This window comes from Papio anubis, chromosome X, assembly GCF_008728515.1.
Source record: "Papio anubis isolate 15944 chromosome X, Panubis1.0, whole genome shotgun sequence".
Taxonomy (NCBI): Eukaryota; Metazoa; Chordata; class Mammalia; order Primates; family Cercopithecidae; genus Papio; species Papio anubis.
This window is the reverse complement of record NC_044996.1, coordinates 6397719-6422610: the sequence shown is the minus strand read 5'-3', so window position 1 is coordinate 6422610 and position 24892 is coordinate 6397719. Positions and strand designations below refer to the sequence as shown.

General features: G+C 38.4%; 1 protein-coding gene across 6 annotated transcripts in view; it reads left to right on the top strand.

Annotated features, from left to right (window-relative positions):
* The window catches only part of AFF2 (AF4/FMR2 family member 2), a 494138-nt gene that overhangs the window by 319559 nt on the left and 149687 nt on the right, over positions 1 to 24892 (top strand). For 4 of the 6 annotated variants that reach the window (XM_031660490.1, XM_009198407.4, XM_009198408.3 and 1 more), the window contains 2 exons: positions 22845 to 22881; positions 22975 to 23008. In XM_031660490.1, coding sequence (XP_031516350.1) covers positions 22845 to 22881; positions 22975 to 23008 — 71 coding nt within the window. Of the gene's footprint in view, positions 1 to 17554; positions 17642 to 22844; positions 22882 to 22974; positions 23009 to 24892 lie in introns of all 6 variants that reach the window. The other 2 variants (XM_017953742.3, XM_017953743.3) reach the window with 1 other exon arrangement.

The window sequence follows — 24892 nt, the reverse complement described above, 5'->3', positions numbered from 1 at the left end:
TGTTAGAGATGTATATGGGAGATTTTAATTCACTTTTCATTATCGGCTCAAGTCTCAGAATTAGATGGCAGGGATAAGAAGCAGTCGGGGGAAAGTTCAGAGGTTAGAGGAGATTGGAGAATGAAAGAGTAATTGAAAGAGAGAGAAGTCTCTCACTCTAATGGAGTATAGTTAAGATTATGAGGCAACATCAAGGCTCCAGGTAATATTGAAGATATTATATTTATACAGGTTCCAATCTGTAGATTGTATAATTTCCTCCAACAGTGCTTATTTCATTACCCAGAGACCACTGGCTAATGGGTCGATGACAGCCTGGAGGCCTTAGAGAAGTTGAAAATTGCCCCAAATCATATATTCATATGGTTATGAAGCAGTTGACACAGAATTGGAACTCATGTTGGCCTGAATCCAAAGTACACACTAATAGTGTTACCACTTACCTAGCATTTTTTTGTACCTGGTACTGTTAGAAGAATTTCACATATAGCAACTCATATAATCACTGTATCAATGCCAAGAAGGAAGTACTATTATCATCCCCTTGTTAGATAATGACGTGGAAGTACTCTGAGCTTAAGTGACTTTCTAAGTTCGACAGCTAACCAGTGGCAGAGCCAAAATTTCAAACCAGGCGTTTTTGGTGATTATGAATAATGTGGGTATTAATAATTGTGTAATTGTGTACAGATTTTTGCATGAACACATGTTTTCATTTATCTTTGGAATATACCTAGGAGAGGGATTGTGGAGTCATACGCTTAGAATATGTTTAAATTTATAAAAACCATACTAAATTGCTTTTAGAGTGGCTGTACCATTTTGCATTTACACCAGCCAAGTATGAAAGACCACTTACTCAGCATGTACTTACTTCCCATTTGTATATCTTTTTTGATGAAGTGTCTGTTCAAATCATTTACTCATTTACTAAATCAAGTTGTCTGTTACCTCATAAATGAATCTCGAGAGTTTTTATTATTTCTGGACATAAGTCATTTGTCAGATATGTGATTTGCAAATATTTTCTCTCGGGCTGTGGCTTGTCTTTTCATTCTCTTGGTGATATCCTTCTAGGAACAAAATTTCTTAATTTTGATGAAATCCAATTTATCTTTGTTTCATGTTATGGATTATTATTTTGTTGTCAAGTCTAAGAACTTTTGGGTTAATTCAAGGTCAAAAACATTATATCCCATGTTTTATTCTAAGAGTTTTAATAAAGTCTTCATTTTGGATTAATTTTGATATGCGATGTGAGGTATAGGTTGAGATTTACATTGTTCATTGTGTTCCAGCACCATTTATTGAAAAAATTGTATTTAATCTTTCTCCATTGAATTGCTTTTGCATTTTTGTAAAAAGTCAATTGACCATATTTGTGTGGGTCTATTTCTGGACTCTCCAGTCTCTTCTACTTGTCTATGTCCTTGACCTTTCACCAATACGATAATGTCTTAATTTCTGTAGATACTGTAAGTCTGAAAATAACATAATGTGAGTCTTCCAACTTTGTTCTTTTCCTAAAACAGTTTAGCTATTCTAGTTCCTTTTCCTTTCCATATGAATTTTGGATATATCATTTATGTTTATAAAGAATTCTGCTTGAATGTTGGTTAGTATTGCCTTACATCTATAAATCAATTTTGAGGGAATTAACATCTTTACTGTGTTGCATCTTTCATCTCATGGATTGGTCAATGTGCCTCTCCATTTATTTAGGTTGGCTACTCTATTTTTAGGGGGACACTGGTAATCTGTAATTCCACTTTAGAGAATTCATGCTATGAGAAAAATCCAAGCTCCTAGAAAAACTATGTGAACAAAATTATTCATTACATGATTCTTTGTAATAGCAAAAAATGCTACTATATATCTAACAACAGGAGAATAGTTAAGCAAACTCAGATTTATACATTCAAAATCATAATCAACCATTAAAAAGATGGCTTTGCTGATGATGTACAACATGAGGAAAAACTATGAGATAATGTTAAGTGAAATAACCAGAATATAACATTTTATGTTCTTAAGTATTATATCTCTATAAAAATATGACTAAAAAGAAACTGAAGGAAAATATTTTGAAATGATAGTTCTTATTTTGTTAGAGTTAGAATTATGGGTGAGTTTCTTCTTTTTTATATTTTCTCAATTTTTATAATTTATATTACTTTCATAAAAATATTTAAGAAGCAATTTACTCATGTAACAAACATGCATGTTTACTCCCTGAACTTAAATAAAAATGAAAAAACAATTTAAGAGGTATATTGCTGAACTAAAATGCACTTAGCAAAGAGTATCCAGGATAGTGGGTAGTTTCCAAACTAGAATGTGTAAAGAGATAAGCAGTAGAAAATTGAACTAGAAGAGGGAGCAAGCTGTGGCTGCCTGAGAGACTACCCTGTGGAAGAAAGAGGCTCAGAGGGTGCATTTGGGATAGAAGGCCTCAAATGGTGGAATCCAACTTTTGAGGGGCACTTATAGAGAGATAAGTATCAGGGCAATAAAAGCAAGAATGTTCTGGGGTTTGGGGCATCATGGTTAAGAGAGTAGAGCTCGACTCTTCTCACTTGCTGTTTTTGGGTAAATTAACATTTTTGTACCTCATTTACAAAAGTGTGATAATATGTCCTAATTCTCAGAATTATAGGGACAATTAAATTACATGATGCATATGAAACCTCTAGAATAGTGCTTGGAGCACTCAATTAGATCCTTCCTTTCTCCCCTGTTCTAATTGGTAGATCTGTCCAAGGATAGAAGGAGGTGAGGTCTTTGTCACTGAAAGTGTTCAAATAGAGGCACTGTGCTCCCCCAGTACCTAGAGGATAAACTTCCAAACCCAGATCTTGGCAGTCAGAGTCCTTCCTTTATGTCACCACCCATGCCTACCTCACGAATTGCCAGTTCTTCCAACTGTGTGCCCTTTTCCACATCCATTGCAGACTTCTCCCCCTTTATCAAATGTGCCATCTCCTCCTCTGCCTCTGTGTGTTGCCTCCTCCCTCTGCCTGCGATCTCATCCACTCCTGTCTTTGTCTGGTGACCTCCTATTTACACCATGTAAGATCCACCACAGAGACCATAGATATTAATGAATTAATTTCTCTATCTGTCTTCTAGGTCCCCATAGCAATTTTTATATACCTACACTTGCCTTTGTATGTGTGTATGTTGGGGAGTTGCCTCTTGCGGCAGAATGTGAGGTCCATTAGGGCATAGTCTGTGTGAAAATCCTTACTCTGTCTCTTTGGCCAATTACAGAAAACACCCCCACATACATGCACACAAAGGTGACAAGTGTAGGTACATAAAAAGTACATAGATTAAATGCAGTGTGTTTATTAAACGACTTAAATTTGTAGAGGAGTGGTTAGAGAAAATGACCTCATAGTGTTATTTCCACCCAAGGTATAATAATGATTTGATTTTCCATGAAAATATTACAAGTTAATAAGCAGATAATAGTGCTTACTGAGTAGAATAATTATACAAATATTAGGCATTTTAATGACTCCATTTCTTATTTCTCCAAATGATATATTATCACCATTGTGTGCTTTTTCCATTGCCAATTTCTTTTTAAGAAGGGCAAACTGCCAAATGCAACTCCAATCATTTAGATGTGTCTGGATTCTTGGAAACTTGACTACCCTGTGTTCTCCTACAAATGGACCTTGAGAGCTTCCTTGGAGGTTGTAGCAGGGAAGCCCAGCTGCTCCTATACCTTTGACCTAAGAAGGGTTCTTCTCTATAGAGAAGCAGTGGTGAGAGGAAGAAATGACACCCATCTAACCAGCCAGATCAATTGAATCAATCCTGACGTTCAGTGGGGTAACAGATGTCGCAGCCAGATAGTCATCACATCCTCAATTGACAATTATTATTTAATATATATATATAGTCTATTTTTAATATTGTTCCTCAAAATACAATAATGCTGGCATTATCAATTTAAACAAGGTACTGAATAAAGGCAGGGCCCCATATGCTACTACAATGGGAGAGATTTTCAAATCTGTCAAATAATGTTTTGGCACCATTCACTGTGCTTATTATCACTGTGATCACAAGAAAAGAGCTTCCACAAGATGTGTTTTCTTCTCTAGAGTGATTCCTCCAGGGTGTGTGTGTGTGTGTGTGTGTGTGTGTATGTGTGGCTGATAACTTGTATGTTGCTTCCATTAAACACTCCTTTCCCCAAAGCCCCTTCATTATTGGAATGAACACACTAACACGAACAGACTCATCCTGCTCTTTTCCCGGCAACATGTTAACTGGAAATTGCAGAATCATAAAATAAATAACTAAGGCCAATCTAAAGCTAAGGTGTAAAAACAGCATCCTGGCTGTCTGGGCCTCTGATTATTTTCTATTCAACTCCCTTACTACTTCTCAGGACCTGTTTGGTTTAGAGGACACCTGAAAAACTAGTCCATACTCCAACTTTGCAACCTCCTCGCTGCTCTTTAATCCTGGAGCCCCCAGCACATCCTCACACCCCTAGTGCTTTTGATGCAAAAGTGAATGGCAGGTCTGACACCTGGAGAATCCACCCCGATATTGTTAGAGCCTGGTCTGCTTCTGTCCTATGTTACAGAGTGGAGACCATGCAGCATTGGCCTTTGAAAGAACTGGGATTAAGATGAAAACAATGTGCCAGTGACATTGGACTGGACATCAAAGGACCTCAGAGCTAGTTCTGACTCTGCCACTACCTTATTCTGTGACCCTTGGCTAGTCTCTTAACCATTGTGTGCTTCAAGTTCTCCATCTGTAAAGTGTTGAATTTTTTCCACTCTCCAGTACAGAAACACCAACCACATGTGGCTGGCTATTTGAATTTAAATTAATTAAATTTTAATAAAATAAAAGTTCAGTTCGTCATCCATTTCAAGTTCTCGTTAGCGACATGTGGCCAGTGTTTGCCATATTAGACAACACAAAACTCAACATTTCCATCACTGTAGAAAGATACAGTGAACAGAACTGCCCCAGATATCTCTTCAGATTTGCTCTAGGTTTTTATTCTGAGTTTTACTATCAAATAAAACCAAATATTGTTTTACCTTCTGAACTGTGTATTCTAGACTGTGTTTAGAGTATGTCTGACTAATTTATTTCCTCCTGAGTCTTATATACAATACATTAATCAAATTCGACTCTAGTTCTGAGCAGTGCCCCTACTATATAAGACAGAACAAAAAATAAGGCTGAGTAGATAGAAAGAGATAAAGCAAGTATTCCCACAAAAGAGAGAAAACGAGAGAAGTTTCAGGCATGCACCTGGTTTGTTGGGCAATGCAGGGACCCATGTACTCCTAATTCAGGCCTCAGGCAAAGTGTCTTTCCCTGTGTTTGATAAGATTAATAATGCTTTCATCCCTAGGCTCTGGAAATAAGAGGGTACCTCAGGCCCTTGAATGGCCCTTTTAGGAGAGAAATGGTACTATAAAAACCCAGGACTTGATTCATATTTGCTTCATCTCTCTCTCTCTCTCTCTTCCTCTCTCACTCTCTCTCTCCTGCACTCTTCAACGTTTCCATCTCTTTAGACATCCACCTAAGGTGCATCATTAAAGAAAGTACCACAGCAGCACTTGCACAACTCCAGTGACTTTAATTGTCCCATTTCCTCATAAAGGGAAGTTGCTTACCTATACCTTGCTGTAGTGCAGGGGCTTGAGATCTGGATTATTAATGATAAAATGGACTGAGTCCTGAGAAAAGCCATTCATTGTACAAACTTTCAGTTATGTAGGGTAAATAAGTTCTGAAGATGTACTGTATTATATACTCAAAATTTACTGAAAGAGTAGATCTTAAATGTTCTCATAACATTTAAGCAACAAATAAAGGTAGCTATGTGAGTTTGTGGATATATTAATTAGCTTCATTGTGGCAATCATGTTACAATGTATGTATACAACAAAACCTCATGTTGTATACCATAAATATATATTCATAATTTCTTTTGTCAGTTATACCTCCATATAGCTGGAGAATAAAAAGCTATTAATTAGAATGCATTCTGGTGAAAAGGGAAATTTAATAAATTTGTGCCTCTCCTTAGAGATCGGCTTATTTTTACTGACTTGCCATTTGGGTTTTGTGACCGTCATACTTGCCATTTGTTTGTATGTGGCATGAGTAAGGGCAGTGGTTTGAAAACAATTATAAATTGGGTTCTGTGGGTCATGCATGTAATCCCAGCACTTTGGGAGGCTGAGGTGAGAGGATTGCTTGAGAACAGGAGTTCAAGACCATCCTGGGGCAACAAAACGAGACCCATATGTCTATAAAAATAAATTAATTAGCTAGGTGTGTTGGTGCACACCTGTAGTCTCAGCTACATGGGGAGGCTGAGGTAGGAGGATTGCTTGAGCCCAGGAGTTGGAGGCTGCAGTGAGCCATGATCACACCATTGCACAGCACTCACTCTGAGGTGACAGAGTGAGACCTCATCTCTAAAACCACACACATACCCACTTACACACACACACACACACACACAAAATGATGATAATGTACTTCTTATAACGACCAAATTATAATGGACATCCAGAAAGATGAGGGAGCCTTGTTCCTGCTACATGATTGGAGTGTTCCCTTTTAGAAAACCTGTCCTATGGAGCATGGTGGCCAAAGCCTAGAGCTCAAAGCCAGACACTTGGGCAGAGGTTCTTGAGCTGCATGACATTGTCTCCAAAACTCAGTTATCTGACCTATGAAATGAGAACAAGAAAAACTACTTGTCTGTATTATTGAGTGGATTAAATTTGGTAACATAAATGAAACAGTGAATTCTAACCCCCAAATACATACAAGCTCCTATTGGATTGTTATTATGACTCTTCTTGTTATTCAGAAATTCCAAATATTTTCAAAGTGTAACTTTGAATTTCATATTTCAACCCTTCACAGACTCTCTATCTGATTTGGCCAAGGAGCTTCGATTGCCCCTGTGATTTTCTTGAATATTAAATAAGTAAGCTCCTTTCATGTCTTTAATAGAGTGGTTTTTTTTTTTTTTTTCATTTTTGACCACTCCATAGTTCATAAGGCACGTTGCAGCTTTTCAAATTGTCAAATTTGTTTAATTAGCCCAGAGACCCTGCCAGGTTGGTTTTTGTCAGCTGTATAGCAGTCTCTGTGGGTGGCTTGCAAATCTCTGACCAGGGTTTTGGGGATTTTTAAAATCATTTTGCACATTTCTTTCCTTCTTTAATACGAATGAAGGAGAGACTAGATGAGCAGGAGGCAGTGGTGGAGGTGGGAGTAGGAGGGCAATGTGTTGCGGCACTGCTTGGCAACTGGCTTTTGGACAAGAGTTACAAATTGATTACAAGTAACAGTTGGAATCCCAGGCCTGAGACATCCAGGTTTATGTGTGTGTTGCAGGTGGGGTAGAGTTCTCCTTGAGGTATTTATTTACTTCAAGACCAATGTTTCATTTGCACCGAAACCTTCCTGGGTATAAGGGTTTGACATTGTTCCCTTTGAATCTTCTATTTGGTGCTTTGATAAATTTATAGCCAGGAGTAAAAGTATTGATCTGGTTACCCCAAAAGATGTTTTAGGCCAAAAAACGATAGAGGTTTAAAGAGGATTTAGAGACATCCATGGGCAGTGGATTCTCAGACGGTTATTAGAAAGCTTGCAAGGGGCAGGGGGTGGGGGTAGTTGGAATGCACCCCTTCCTTATGGTGAGTAAATGTTTTGAAGTACAAATGTGGATCCCTAAAAAATGTCAATGGGAAACTATTAATAAAATAAACTTTTATAATAGTCTCCCTGTGTGATTGTTACCTTTTAATTAAAGAAAAAGACTTGGTGGTGAAATCCAATAATCAGATTTGATTGATTTTTAACAAATGCTTAGTATAAAATATCAGGTATGAATCACTAGCTACTTGTAGCTTACACTGGCAAGTTGCTGTTTATACCAAGGCAGAGAGGGATCTGCTTTCCTGGGTTTAACACAGGATTGAAGCTTTATTGCATGCCTTTGGGGCCACATTTTTGTACATACCGCTGGCCCCCAGTGTTCATACAGAGTTTAGAAAGTTCTCCTTTTTCATCAGTCAAATATCCTTTTAGAAAAAAAATATGCCTCTCACTTGTGCTGTGTTTTTGCCACTGTTAATATGGAATACAGATGCTATTTATTTTCCGTTATTTGGGGGAATTGTAGAGAAAAACGAATCTGGGGAGAGGAGTGACTGTCCAGGCATTCAGAAATACTCAACCTATTAGGGGCTTGGAATACTTGGAGGGGGCTTTCTGAATCAGTTTCACTGTGACTTAGTAGTGGTTTTGATGTTGTTAAATTCAGGCTACTGCAAGGAATTTGATACATCTGTTGGTTTATTTTTATTGAGGGGTGTCTGTGGGTGGGGGACGGGAGAGAGGGCCTGGTGTTCAGTAGTTAGACTGTCATCTTGTGATAGATTTGTTAGTTAATTTCATGTGAATGGGACAAACCAGTTCTCTTTCATCCCCCTGGCACTGTGATTCTAAGATTGAAATAGTTGTTTCAGAGGAAAGACAATTCCATGCAAATCATATTGGATGGAGTTTCAGCTATATTAGCGGCCTGGTACCTTATTTTTACTGAGCTCAGGAATAATGAGAGACCAAAGCTATAGCCAAGTTCTTCACTGGAGGCTTCTTTCCATGAAAATAGATATTACTTCTTTATTCCCCAGCAATTGAGACTTTGTCCCTTCTAAAAGCAGTTGTCATGAACTCCTCATTACCATTTTTCTTAATGTGATAAGTGTAAACTACAAGAAAGCTATCATGTTTGAAAAGCTACAGCAGCCCTTAGAAATGGAATACTAACATGCCTTGTGTAATTCTTTGAAAAGGCTTAGACTGAGGATTGTGTGAAATGTATCCTTCTGTCCCCCTTTGCCTAGAGTTGTCATTCTCTAGTACCTTTCACTTATAGCATAAGCTGGTTTTCTAAAGGACTGCTGTGTTGCTGCATTGACACTGTATCTCTCCAACAATGTGAAATCAACAAATCCCTTTGGCAATTTCTGAAACATATAACAAATTGTGCATTATTCTCTTAAAAAAATTAACTTTGATGGGCTTATTTTATTTCTACTTCGAATGGTAACTGGTAATTGTTATTACCTTACTCTCATTCCAGTTATCAATACTCTGCCTACCGAGAGTAACACCAGACCCTGTACCGGGACCTAGTCTAGCTTCGTGGCTGTTAGATACCTTGCAAGGAGTAGACGCTCAATAAATGTTTTCTGAATGAATGAAATTAGATATAGATTATTAGAAATGGTGCTGGAGAAGAAGCCAATGAAAGTGTATGAGTTTTATCAAGTTGGTTTGCCTGAGTTTGTGCTAAAGGAGCAAATTGGAAGGTAACCATTAAGAAACGTCTCATGCTGTGAGGATATAGCATCTCATTCCATCTTGTGAAGTGACTCTGAAAAAAAAACATTTCCTAGTGGGGTGTTCAGTCTATTCTGACTGGTTCAACCTAATTTAGACAAAGACGAAGGTCTTAATAAAGATTAAAATTTACAAGGCAATCGTGTTTAGGGAGTCAAATACTATTAGTTAGATAGTTGTGGCCTCAGGTTGCTGCTGCTGAAACCTTTTACTGAACTAAAAAGGTCTGGTTGAATTCTGCCCGGTATATCACTATAGTGCTCTGTTCCCTCGTATTTACCTTTGGAGACCTTTCTTTGCAGTGTCTGAATGTAGAATGCCCGAGGAGTAATGGGGCCAAAAAAAGTTGCATGAATAGGCCCTGCACATGGTCATATATGTTCCTGTCATATTCAGTGGGTGAAATGGAATTGATTGCATCTGGCAAAGGCAAGAAGAGGGCTTGATTGATTTCCTGATTGAGTACACAGTGGAGATTCAGAATACTGATCACTATACTTCCCAATTGTACATTATAATTAGGGCTCTTTTTCAATGGAACCCTTGGTTGGGTCTGCCGGGATGAAGGCAGCCAATGTGAGCTGAACTTTTTGCATGTACAGTCCTGGGTCCGAAGGAGAATATTTATAGATTCCCTTAAACAAATGCCAGCACTAAAGAGTTTGAATAAAGAATTCAATTATTTATTTGAAGAAACATCGCTAGGGTTTTTATACCATGCCATTGAAATCATAAGTTAATGTTAGAAACTTTTAAAAGAATTACATTTTGCATTGACCCATTGTTATGCCATGGCCGAGAAGTTATGTTTAATGTAACAGTTGATTTTACACTTCATCTCTATGAGCACTTGCATGGAAATCAGAGGAGCAATCTCAGGAGACTGTCTTAACAGCATTCCAAACAGAAGAATATTCATTCAATTGAATGGAACAGAGTTTTGACCACTAGAGAAGCTTGGCAGGAATGGTTAGTGATCAAGCCCAGGAAACTCTATGGTTCTACTGTTGTTAGATTTTCTAAGAGCTCAGTAAACAATCAGACAAATTGGGCTGTTAGCTGTCTCACTGTGAGACAATAGGCTCCCCCTCAGCGTGTTCCCCCCACCCCATCCCTGAGAGAATGATAAATTTCCTTAGCCAGTTTAGTCAGCCGTGTTTACATGTCATGTAAAACAACTGCTCCAGATTCAGTTTTGCATCTTTTCATATATATCTTTGACTTTGCAGAAGTGAAATGTATGATTATCTGGTTAGGTAAAGCAGTACAGTTGGTTCACAACACCCACTCCGCCAAACACCCACTCCGCCACCTTTTAGGAATCCCTTTTCACTTCTCTAGGCAGAGGACATTTCCCCTTCAGAGATGAACTGCTCACTGCCTTCTAAGGCAGTAGGCTCCATGATCGGAAAGCTCACATGATTGGAAATTTTCTTAGTTTGAGCAAAAATTGGTCCTCTGATAACTTTACCCATACAGCCAGTCCTAACCTCTTGTTTCACAAAGCAGGTCTCAAATGTCTTTCATATGAAAGACTTTCATGGATTTAAAGACACTCCTCACTCTCCCTTTTCTGTGGACTAAACTTTCCCTGTTTCTTTAATGTGTATGTATACATGAGATGAGCTTTCCAAGCTCTTACCCTTCTGGTAGCTGTCCCTTAGAGATACTGCAGTATTCCCATGCCCCCACTGAGATGGGACATCCAGGAGAGCGCTCTGAGAGGACCCTGAGAGGAAAAAGATCAGTAACTCTTCCCACATGCCCTACTTCCCTCCAGGGGGAATTTCATTTGGAATAGCCAAGCTCCCTGATCCTCAGCAAAGGGCCCCTGTCCTTCTGAAGCCTGCCTGAGGGGCTCTAGTAGGAGAAGCAGGCAAGTTCCTGTGTCTGTAGAGGCTGCACAGCAGCCTGGCTACATTCTGGCGCACCACACTGGGAGCAGCAGCCTGTGCAGATCACATCCAGCTCCCTGGATCCTTTTACAAATGGCTGTGTGGCTCCCTCCATGGACCCATCTTAACCCTACTCCTGCTATTGTTGTCCATTTCCTATTAACAGCCCCACTGCTGCTGCAGATAAAGGTGCTAATGCCCCTGCCTGGCTCTGCTCTCCTATCAGGGAGGAGCAGAGCATCCTACAGGCCAGTTAGCAATTGATAGCAGATTGAGGGCCAAGGAATGATTTGTTTGCTGCTCTCCTGAACCCTAGCCCCAGGGAAGCCCTTTCTAGGCATCCTAAGGGCCCTTGTGCCTTATTCCCTTGCAACCTGGTGCTTAGCTGCTTCATTCCCTCATTTCTGGCTCCTCACAGAACTGTCAAGAATCATGGATGCAAAGGGTCTAAATCATTCATTCAAACAAATTAGGTCTTTCTGGTAAGTCATTAACACCTCCTCCACACACGCACACACATATATGTTTTTGTAAATGCATAAGGACCTTTAGATAAATAAACAGATTCAGCAGTGTAATAAGAAGACCTCACTCACATAAATGTTTTCAGGTTTAATTTAGTTTTGGAGAAGGAAAGATGCTGATGTTTCTTCATCCTTAGTCTGTCGTGGCTTGTAAAGCTACTCAGTAGGATACCTTTTGGGAGTACGCAATCTGTAAAGCAAAACTAAAAAATAAAAGAAGGAAAGGAAAGAAAAACTGAAGGAAGGAGGGAAGAAGGAAGGAAGCAAGGAAGGGAGGGCCCCTCCAATGTAAGTCAGACACCAAGGTTAGTTACCATGACTCGTTTGTCCTTTACTTCTGATTTCCTGTGAAAATATTGATAAACTTGAACCCGATTTTGCAGATGTATTCTTCTATTCAACCATATTTTTATTTGAGCCACTCAGCTGTTCACGCTTATTCTTAATCATGAGAATTTGTGAATACTTCCAAAATTGAATTTATTACTTTCTTGGTATTTTAGTAGAGGGAAGGGAGAAAGGTGTATGCAAGCTCCATCTTGAGTCTTGGGCAGATCCCAAGCTGCCTGGTTGCTAAGCCAAGGCATGCAGGCTCATACTGACAATGCCATAGCCACACCTGTGGGGCTGGTAGCAATGAAGTTTGAATGTGTACAACACTATATGGTTTCCAAAGCCCTTACACACTTATTCATTTGCTTTCCCTTGTGTCAAGCCTGTGAGGTAGGCAGAATAGGTAGAATCAGAGATGAACAGTATTGCTAACTGGGAGAACTAGAGGCCATCCGAGTCAAAGCCCACATGTTATAAGCAGGAAAGCTGAGGCCCAGGATGGACAAGCAACTTGACCAGGGCCACCCACATAGCTTTTGGCAGAGCTAGGCTTGAGTTAAGTTCTCCCTATCTTAATACTTAGTCCAAGTTGCTTTTGGGGCTCTCTCTGAGTATCACAACAACAATGAAATATGTGAACTATCATCATCATTAGCATTCATTAAGATGGTCATTTGAAAAATCACCCTAATCATCTCTTCAGTTTGAGCTCTTTTGCAGTAAGTATCTTAATATTTATGCTTAACCTAAACACACCATTTGAACAGCTACTATGTGCCAGGTATAATGATAGCCTGTAAAAGGAATACACACACACTCACACACACATAACACACATGTGTGCTCACAAACACTGCTCCTCTCACTTCAATTATTGAAGCCTTTTCCAAATGCCTAGAACAGTGACTTTCCCCACCACCTTGTTCTCTGCACCTTTGCTCATTCCCCTCTTAAGGTGATTCACATGTCAGGCAGTGAACACTTCAAAAAGAGGTCCTTGACTTAAAAAAGAGGTCCTTGACTTTATCCTTTCCATGTCCCAGTGACTGGCTTATAATGGCTACACACGCCTGTAATCCCAGCACTTTGGGAGGCCGAGGCAGACAGATCACAAAGTCAGGAGTTTGAGACTAGCCTGGCCAACATGGTGAAACCCTGTGTCTACTAAAAAATACAAAAATCAGCCAAGCAGGGTGGCACGTACCTGTAGTCCCAGCTACTCGGGAGGCTGAGGCAGGAGAATCGCTGGAACATGGGAGGTGCAGGTTGCAGTGAGCCAAGATGGCGCCACTGCCCTCCAACCTGGGCGACAAAGCGAGACTCCATCTCAAAAAAAAAAAAAAAAAAAAAATTAGTAGAACAAATGCAAAGAATCCACCAAACAGATCTGCCATTTGCTGTGTGACCTTGGACAAGTCACTTTACCTCTTTGTGCTTCGATTTCTTGTCTGTGAAAAGAGTGTGAGGCTAATCCCTGCCTGTTTCGTTTCTGGTACAAAAAGACCAACCAATTACTTATTACACACTAGGCAGGAGAGATACAAAGGTGAATAAGGTAAAGCTTGTGACAACATACTAGTTACTTGAGATAACAGCTATTCAGGTAGCTGTGTGTTAGATGAGTACAGGATCCATTTGAGATTAGCAAAGCCTGGAACACAGACTGTCTTTTGCCCTTCAGCCTGTGGCATACCGAGCTTTTTTGTCTAAATTGGGCAAAGCAAGGATACCTGCAAGTGGTTTTGGATTTGTTTTGACTCCTAGCCATGACCTATTGTATGGATAATATGGTGGAAAATTGAGCCTTTTGTGATTTTGTGGGGTTTGACTTTGGAGTCTTCATATCACATTAATATAAGTGTCTTCCTATTATTAGAAGTTATGTAGAATGCTCTATCACTTATGAAATCTATTCTTTGCTAAATACTAAAAGATAAAACAGTATTCCTTAGTCTTTTCTTCATTATCCATGTTAGTCAATCTTACAAAGGGACACATATTTGTTATAGTGGAAAGTGTGCACTCTTGTACCAGTAATCAACCTTCACTTGCTACTAAATGTAAGGCTGTGTATAAGTGACCTCACCTCTTGAAACCCCCATTACCTCAGTTGCCCATTGAGAATATGAATCCCTACTTGCTTTCTCTCTCTCTCTCTGTCTCTCTCTCTCTCAAATTATCAAAGGATCCCAAACATAAATCTGTGCTTCTTTGTGGAAGTTCAGACCAGTCTCAGATGTGTGTGTGTGTGTGTGTGTGTGTTTGTGTGTGTGTGTGTGTGACTTTTCTTAAAACAGAAGTGATTCTTGGTGTTGTATACAGGTACTCATCATTGGATCTTGTTATAAAAGCTGTGGCAACATTTTGGGAGCAGGGGTTCATCCCTACTTCATGACTGGGTGAAGAATTAGTAAAGTTGGGTAAGAATGCATAGGTGTCTTATCTTAGGAATAGCAAGAACATAAAATAGATTAATATCCTGCAAGTGTCAATGAAAAGGATAACAATGGAATATCTGACGTGAGCATGCCACACTTTACAAGTCTAACTCATTTTGAGAAGTGAAAGAGCTTGCTTGCTCCAGAGTCCTTTGCAGAAGATATTCTTTCAGGAAATTATATTCCTTTCAACTACATCCTGCCTACTGTAATCAAATGCATCAGCGGTAACATGGACTCAGTGTGCTGTTTCATGAAATTTCACATTTTCAAATACAGTTTGAAATCAGTTGTAATTGTAAATGCAGAAGTTTGTGCAGTTCCATGTGGATTGGCTAACAGGGTGGTGCACTCCACTGGTAGTTCAAGATAATCAGATTCTGCCTCCGAGTAAACACAGAAAACCTGGGGGAAATGGTACACCTTTGAGAAGTGACTTGATTCTTCCTGGTGTCTGAAACACCTTTCAATAAACCCAGAGACACACCTCTAAAATCAGTGGTGAAAGGGGATAAAACCAAGCCTCTAATCAATTTAGGTATACCCAGTAGTTGCTGAAAACAGACAACACTCCTTTTCCTGGAAGAGACTTACTGCTGTTTTATTGACTCTGGCTAAATATGAACTATATTTTATTTATTTTGAAAAAAATTATTATAATTGACAAAAATTGTATATACTTATGGGGTAAAACATGATGTTTTGATATGTATATACATCGTGGAATGATTACATCAAGTTAATTTACATATCCATCACCTCACATACTTTTTTTTTTTTTTTTTTTTTTTTGAGACAGAGTCTCGCTCTGTCACCAGGATGGAGTGCAGTGGCACAATCTCGGTACACAGCAACCTCCGCCTCCCAGGTTCAAGCAATTCTCCTGCCTCAGCCTCCCAAGTAGCTGAGACTATAGGCACATGCCACCACGCCCAACTAATTTTTGTATTTTTAGTAGACACGGGGTTTCACCATGTTGGCCAGGATGGTCTTGATCTCTTGACCTCGTGATCTGCCCACTTCAGCCTCCCAAAGTGTTGGAATTACAGGCGTGAGCCTCCGTACCCAGTCCACCTCAGATACTTTTTTTATGGTGAGAACAATTTAAACTCTGGCTTAGCAATTTTCAAGTATACAGTACATTATTACTATAAATAACTGTAGTCACCATGTTATGCAACTGATCTTCAGAACTTGCTCCTTCAAACTGAAACTTTGTACCCTTATACCAACATCTCCCCCATCCCAAGCTATATATTTTAAATGATCTGACTGTTTTGGAGACCAGCCTTAATCAGGAAAAACCATCTAAATTGTAAAAGAGATCATTGGGTATTTTTAAAACTCAGAGTAATTAGAATTCAACTTTAAACTGTTGTCACATATATTTACTTTGCGGCCAGTTTTGATGAATACATGAGTAGGATTTGTCATGAATTTTATCAACTGGATACAAATGCACAACTCAAAAACACTTGTAAGTAGTCTATCTCTTAAGTAGGTTAAGTATCTCCTCTAAATTGTGTATGCATTTTTAATGTACTTACCTCCTCCTTTTTAAATAGTGCTAAGTAAAATTCAATCCTTGTCTGAATAATACTTACAAATTCTGCTTCAGCAGTGCCACTGCGAATGAATCTTTGAAGTATCTCCTTGCATTACAGCTCTTCATACATCAAAGACTCTTTTTGAACTGAGTAATTATAGAAGGAAAAAAACCTTGTTTTAGTGCTACCTGAGAGTTCTTATTAATATTACCTTTGAAATGACTAATTATGTTACTTATAAAAACTGGAAAAAAAACAGGTATTATGTAACTTATTAAAAAAGACTTTCATAAATTTCGATCCCCTCCATCCCTCCCCAAATCCCTACTTTATTTCTATCATGACTTTTTTAATGCTTAATGTTTATATAAGAAAATGACGACTCCAACACATACTGACTCCCTCCTGCTTCACAAAACTTATCATCTTTCTGTTGCTGGGGTTTTGAGCATGTGATTCAATTATCCTTGCTCTTAGCGTAAAGCATGTTGGCCACATGCCCTAAGACTCAAGTAAGATTTGAACAGCACTTCTTTCAAACTGAGTATTTGAAAGAGCTGAGAGGGTGCCCCTGCTGATAGCAGAGGATGGGAGCCTAAGGGGCTTTTCCTGTTTTGAGACTTGAACTCACAAATACACTGTCTATGTGTATGGCTGTGTGGAACTGGGCTACCAATCACATAGTAACCTCTATGAATGAGGAAGAATTCCCCTCAGCGGCTTCATCTTTGCATGGAAAAACCCACAGTATGTGCATCACAGGTCACTACCTGTTGGGCTGTATCAAGAGAAGATGAGTATCAGAAGGCGGTGACAGTACTGTCCTCCCTTGAGCTGACAGATCACACCTGGAACAGGATACCATGAGTTAGAAGAGCCCCAGGCAATCTGGAGTTCCTCCTGGAAGCACTAAAGATAGTGACAGAGTACAGAAATTGAGCATTAGAAGAAAAGTTGAAGGTTCCCAATAAATGAATGAACAAGCTGAGAATGTCTCAACCTGGAGAAGAGACAATGCCGGGGGATAGGATTACTATCTTCCAACAGCTGAAGGCTTGTCATTCAAAAGAAGAAGGAGATGCATTCTGTGCAGCTCCAAAATACAATATATAGGTAGAACTTCCTGGGGAACAAGTTTTTAACTCACAAAAGAAGGAAAAATAGCCTGATCAGGCTGTCTCAACATGGAGCAGACTGCTTCAAGCAGTAGCAAGCTCCCTGTCACTGGCAGTGTGCAGGCATCTGCTGGATGGTCCAAATGATTTTAAATTCGCCTTAAATATTAGGTCAATTAAGTTAGTATTTATAAAGGACCTACCCTGTTTAGTGCCAAAAAAGGGCTTGATTTTTTATGTGCCCTGAAATAAAGTTGCTTTATTTTTCCTCATTAGGAGATGACCCATTCCTGGCCTACTCCTCTCACTTCCATGCATACTGCTGGACACTCTGAGCAGAACACATTTTCCATCCCAGCACAGGTCAGTTCTCTTCCTTCCTGCATTTTTCTTTGTCTTATTTTAATTATACCAATCTTCCAGTTGGATTCTCAGTGACAAAAATGGCCTTGGTCTTCTAGTGCCATAAAATCTCAACTCTCTCTCTCTTGCCCCTCAGAATAGCAATATAAAAATAATTTTTATTGAAAGTGAGTCTTTAAGACAAAATACACACAGATATAGGCATGCATATCTTACTCCATAGGGTGTTGCCACTGTCCAAGTCACTGTGTCTAGAACAGATGAGACAGAGATTGAATAAGAAATATTCAATCCCTTAAGAAATATCAAATAGATGATGGAACAGCAACGTTCAAGATTTTTAAGTTACAAAACCTATACTCTTTAATGAACTGATTTTCATTTTTATCACCTCAGTTCTTGCTCACAAGAAGACAGATCTTTACAAAACACCACATCACAATGACAGAGCTTTTCCTTCTGCAGTTCTATTGTCAAATGTTTAATATTATTTTTATTTACCTTCTCCCAGTAAGATTTGCTTTATTGCCATCAGTTTTTAAAATGCCTAGACATGGATATTCTAACATGCTTTAAAAATATATATAATGTCTTCCTTTCTTCCTCCATTCCTTTCTTCCTTCCATCCATTTATTCAGAAATTGTTTACTGAGAAGGTACAGTGGGCTTAAAGTTAGGGGTGAAGAAAAACCGTCTACATGCTATCACGTAGATCACAAAACAATGTAGTAAATGTCTTCATAGAGAAGACAAGACACTCCCGTGGGGAGTTGAAGAAGTGCTCACCACTGAGGTGGCAACATTTAGAGGATGATTAAAACTCTGACGGGTGAAGAAGGGGCCAAGAGAAGAATACCGCATGTAGAAGACTAGCGTGAGCAAGGTCATGAGAGATGAGGGATCATGCTGTAATGCATGGTGGGTGATATAAGGTCTTAAGTGGCAGGATTAAAGTTTGTGTGATGGGGAGTGGAAAGAGAGGAAACCTGGGCAAATAGGTGCATCTTTGGAAAATGCCTCAGATACCACCTCAAAGAGTTTGGATTTTATTTGTAGAAGGAGAAAGACCCAAAGGAGAAACCCTTAGATTTTAGGGTCATGATTTTGACAGTAATACTGGTCTAAATTTTGCTTAATGATCTTCCTTAACTTATGAAAGAGGTCAGAACTAAATGAACAGCTAACCTCACTGTCCCAGTATGGGTGTGTGCTATTCATTTTTGCATTCTCACCTACCCTCTTTAGGCTCCTGTTATCCTTCCCCCTGGCATCTCCAGCAAAGGGAGTTATCCATCCAGTTCAGGTCCAACACTTGTACAGCAATTGCAGTGTTTTCAGCTGAGTTCTCCAATTTTGGAGATAATTTGTGCAAGTTGCAATTTTGACATTTGCAAGTGTATACAATAGAACTGTTGTTTAAATGGGCTTTTGTAGTAAGTGCACAATTTGGAATCAGGCACAGTTTGCATTTTCTGCCCATTATCTGTGCTACCATCAACCCCATGACAAAGGTAGAAGTGAGTGGGCTAAAATGGTGAAAGCAAGAAGTCTACACACCCACTCCTGTTTCATTTGATTCCTGCCAAAATGTTGGTTTGAAAGAAAAGTACATTTTAAATAACAACCAACACGTACAATGGCACCATGTGCCTCACGTCATTCTAAGCACTTAATATATAGTAAAGAATTTAATCCCCACTACAACCCAAAGAGATTGTTAATTTTACTACCCCAATTTACAGAGGAAGAAACCTGGTAGTTAAGTAATGTGCTCAGGATTATCCAGTTAATGAATGAGGGAACCAGTATTTAAATCCAGGTGTTTCTGGCACCAGCGGTCATACTGTCTCTCTGTATGTCTTTTATCACACAGGCTTACTGATGCCCCAGTTCAAATTGTGTCTTCCAAAACATGGCCATCCCTATATGCAACAAAGGTGATTTCCCTTTCCTCAGTGCTTCCACTAGAACTAGGTGGCAGCATCCTTTCAGAAAGCATCAGTTTCTTACATCCATGACAGAGCTTGCCCAGAGGAAAGAGTGCTGTCTTAAGAGCTGCATTCCCAGCTGCTTTTAATCCTGGCACTGCCATTTGCTTGCTGTGTGGTCCTGTTCAAGTTCCTCTAAGTCTCTGTTTCCCCATCTGTATTGGGGCGTGGTGTGTGTGTGTGTGTGTGTGTGTGTGTACACTATATAATTCCAATGGATTTTTTTAGGTCAAATAGTTGATGATTCTGTAAGCTTACTAAAACAAATACAGTTGAAAATTTTCAACTTAACTTATTTATCAATTTCAAATTGAAAATACCATGTTTTCTCATAGACGATGAAAAACTTCACAAGGAAGGGAGTTAAGTGCATGCCAAGTAGATTTGAGAGAGTAATAATATCCTCAGGAGAAGTTTAATAAAGTTTTCCTGGAGGTAAACATCCTCTAGAACAGTGGTGGGCAAACTATGGCCCATAGGTTTTTACGTCTTTAAAGGGTTAACATTTTCAAAAGAAAATTAATATATTATTATGAATAATATTCGCATGAGTGTGGAATTCAAATGTCAGTGTCTATAAATCAAGCTTTCTTGGAATCCAGTCACACCCACTTATTTACGCATTGTCCATGACTGCTTTCACACTACAATGGCAGAGTCTAGTAATTATGACAGAGATGGTATGTCTCTCAATGCCTCAAACATCTACTCTCTGGCCCTTTGCAGGAAAAGTTAGCTGACCGTTGCTCTAGAATCTAGATCCTTTAGGAACTTCTGATTTTAGGATTATTGTCAAGGCTATTGCTTAAAAGAACCTCATAAGTTTGTGAAAACAACTTGGCATCAGTATATTCTACTGCAAAAATTACGTATATGACATGTCTATGAAAGAAATTCATAAAGCAAAATCAGGCATTTAAAATAAATTTGTATTGTTTGTTGTGCATTAACAATTACTGTGAGAACTCTGCAGATTATTTCTACAACCAAGCTATTTCCAATTGGGGTTGGATATGTATGTAAAGTAACTTTGGTGATATACAAAGGTGTTTCATTTGTTTTGATTTGATTTCTAGTTTAAGAAATGTGAAATCCAATGCATAATAATCAAAACATCATATGTACCTCATAAACATATACATCTACTGTGTACCAAAAAAAAGTAAAAATTAAAAAATAAAGTAAAAAGAAATGTGAAATTCAGTTTAACGTTAAAAAATGCATCCAGAATATATATCAGTTACTCCAGTTCGGTGAATAACATAATGTTCCAGTTTGCTGTATACATTGTTGCACTGATGCTCTGGAAGAACTGATTGTTTAGGTGTAAAGTCCAAAATATTTGGATGAAGGTTAAAAATTCAGGCATAAGACCAGTACAAAGACTGACTACATGTTTTACTCTCTGATCAGATATTTGGCTTAATTGACTTTGGAACTTGACATTTAATTTCCTGGAGGTATACAAGCCCAAACTCATCCTGTACCTTTGTAATGAAATCCCTTAAATAGTAACAGATAAAAATACTTGTATATAGTTACAGAGATATAAATGGTTAACAAGTCATTTATTTGACACTCTGGAAAATGAGATGTTCTGGATAATTAAAATTATTGGATAACTGAAAGTTATTATTCTATAGGAATCATGCAATATAAATTATTTTGAAGTGTAATTAATATTTTCCTGACTTCTTTTAAAGATTATGTCAAGCATGCTTTAGTCTTTCTTGATAACTTATATATTATTGTGAGCATAAATTATTGTAGTATGTGTAATATTATACTATGCTGCAATTATGTTCTCGGAGTCTATTAAGACAGATGGGAATGCTTGCCTCTATATTAAATGACTGTAGATTCTTGTGCTTTTTAAGTTCAGACTTTTCTGTGTCATTTTTGTGGGCTCCTTTGCTATTGGTTTTCACCTGTCAATTTTCTCAGTGCCTATGCCTCTAGAAATATTTCCCCTTCCTTGCCATCTGTGATTTGAAAATGAGTGGGAATCATTTGAGTCCTTTGTCAAAAGACAGTTCTCTATCAGGGAGAGCACAGAAGCCTCTGAGCAGCAAACTATATGGGCTTTGCAACAGACAGTTCTTTCTCTAAGAGGCCTTTTCTGCCTTTTGTTGAGTTTGTGGTAGTCTTCTGGAGTGGTGATCTTGCCAGAAGATAAATCTCTGGAGCAACAGACTCATACTAAATACATTGGAAATTTCACTTTTGATTAAAGCAAAGTGTTAAAATTTTTGCTTACTTTTTATACAAGATAAAGAATGCTGTGACCCTAGTTTTCATCTACAGAGGGTCAATATTAGGCTTAATAAATAGATTACTTGGAACAATAATTGATATAACTAATTCTTGTATTTACTTGAATTCATTGTCTCCACTTTTGGAATGCCTGTATTGCGGTTTGTACCATTTATCTTCCATCCACACAGTGCCATGTGTGCCCTGAACATTACTGTAATGATTTTGCCTTCACGTTTTGTCAGTATCCACACAGGTGTGCCACACTCCCAGCAAGGCAGCATGTGCAAATCTGAATTTCTCAAAACAGTGAATGAATTGTGTATAATGTGACTTTCAAGTCAAATTTAAATTCCTTTAAATAACACAGTCCACTAACATTTCACATTGCTTCCTATACTTCGACAGACTTGCAATGCAGTTTTAAGAACACTTCTTATATACAAAATGAGGTGCATCTGTGCACATGTGTCATAGAAAGTTGGATCTGTTTCTATAAAAGGGAAAAACCAAGCAGATCTATTAATGATGATCTTGTTTACAGTTTTACAAAAAACATGATCATCTGTTTGAACCAACTCCTCTTTATTCTTTTAGAGGCATCATTTTCCATCCTCTTTATTCTTTTAGAGGCATCATTTTCCAGCTAAGTGAGAAATTATACACTTCAATTTCACACATATGGGTCATTTGTTCTCATGTTACACACATTTCCAAATAGATACCAGTCTTACTTATAATTTTGATTAAATGGCAGTTATAATCATGTTGCAGCAGGTTTGGCTGGCAAATGTTTATCCTTCAAATAGAGCTATAGACAAAAGCCTAATTAATGGAATTGTTAACAGCAGTTTCCTATTTGCAAACATTAGTCTACTACATCTTCAGCAATAATTAACATGCCTCTTATTATCCTTGTGTCATCTAACTAATGTTTGTGTCATATACATTCTTCCTTGTAGGAATCGCAGCATCTGACCCCAGGATTCACCTTACAAAGTAAGTGGTTTTGAAAAATCCTTCAATTTAATTCAGAATAATCATTTGACAGTAGAAACATGAACAGTAATTGTTTATATATTTTCTTTTCAGAGTGGAATGACCCAACCACCAGAGCTTCTACAAAGTCAGTATCTTTCAAATCGTGAGTAGTTGGATTTCCAAATTAGGCCTTTTTGGGGATATTTGGCAAGGAAACAGTGCCTCAATGCTGATCTAATCATGTTCTCTCCTCTGCTCCTTGAAATTACGAACCTTGACTCATAATAATATGTAGTTTGGTTGGGGTGGGGGGAGAATCAGATTTCCCATTGTCTTAGTCTGCTTGGGCTGCTATAACAAATACTATAACCAACATGGCTTGTAAACAACAGAAATTTGTTTCCCATAGTTTGGGAGCCTCAGAAGTTCGAGATCAATGCACAGCATAAAGGGCATCTTGTGAGGGACCATTTCCTCATAGAAAGCTGTTTTCTTACTCTAATCCCACATGGTAGAAGGGGTGAGGGGTCTCTCTCAGACCTCTTCTTATAAGGGCACTAATCCCATTCATGAGGGCTCAATTCTCATGTCATGATCCCCTCCCCAAATACCCATGTCCTAATACTATCACTTTGGGGGTGAGGATTTTAGCATATTAATTTTGGAGTGATACAAACAGATTATAGGACCCATAATAAGTAAGTAACAGTAAAAGTTAATGAGATCACTATTAGGCTCTCTAAGTTTGTAAATACAGACCAGGTCAATACCTGGGATACGAAAACAACTGTGATTTCAGTGAAAAAGGAAAACTCTAGATGGCTTGTTTCTCACATTTTAACTAGTTGTTCAAACGCTGCATAATATCAGCTAAAGACATTATTGTACACAATATTCAGTCACCACTGACTGGGATGGACGAGGGAATCTAAGCAGCCATGATTGGACTTGAAATGTTGAGTGGATTGCTATGGCCAGTCAGCCCAAAACCTCACTATTTGCAGGTCATCAGGCGCCTGTATATTAAAGACAAACAAGGGCATCCAGGAAGAGCTGGAATAAGATATTACATGACGGTAGGTTGAAGTTCAGAAGCCAGGGCCCTGCAATTCACTCAGCACTGTCTTCATTTTTTATTAATGCTAACTGAAGGAGGAGTTTGGAGAAACCAATTTCCTCAGATTAACTATTGTAGATTTTCTAATATCCATTTGTCCAAGAGAGTATCAAGGGAGTATTATTTCTCTCACAACTTCTTTTGTACCTAATAATAGAAAATGGAAGTCAATTTTTTGTGTAATAGGCACACACTTAGACTTTTTCAAAATGAAATAATTTATGACATTCAAGTGGCCTAATGGCACCCTTGAAGTGAATTGCTCACCTTTTGGAAGATCATGAATAATTGCATAAAACAACTGGGAATGACTCCCAAATAGACTGAGGATTTGAGAAAGTAAGTGGCATTTCTACATTCTTGGTGCAAGGCAGTAGCAAAGCCCCAAAGGCCTGACCCCATCACTGGTTCATTTATTTGCTTTTCTAGACTGATCTGGGCCTTCTAATTCAAAGTTCAATTTCAACAACCAAGAATTCTCAATTTTAAGAAGCAAGAAGAAACAAGAGAAGGAGATAATAAAACCATAATCCCGATTTAAGGACCAAATTATATGAAAACACAAAAATCAAAGTCATCTTTGATGCTGTATATTTTAGCTTTTCCATTAATCACGTTTTGAACTGCCCTCCCCCTTGTTATTCTAGGAAATAATAGATCTAATCCTCCCTGCCTTCACACTTGTCTCACTTCATCCCCATTAAAGTCAGTAAGATTCACACACACACACACACACACACACACACACACACACTCACATGCGCTTAGAAAATCAACACAAGTTTCCAAACTTGGAAAATATATAAAAATATATTTTCCTGTGTAAAATTACTTACTCCTAAAGCAAGAGTATTAGGCTCCCACTGTGAAATATGCTGCTTGCTATATATACCGTAGAATGCAATGTTTCAG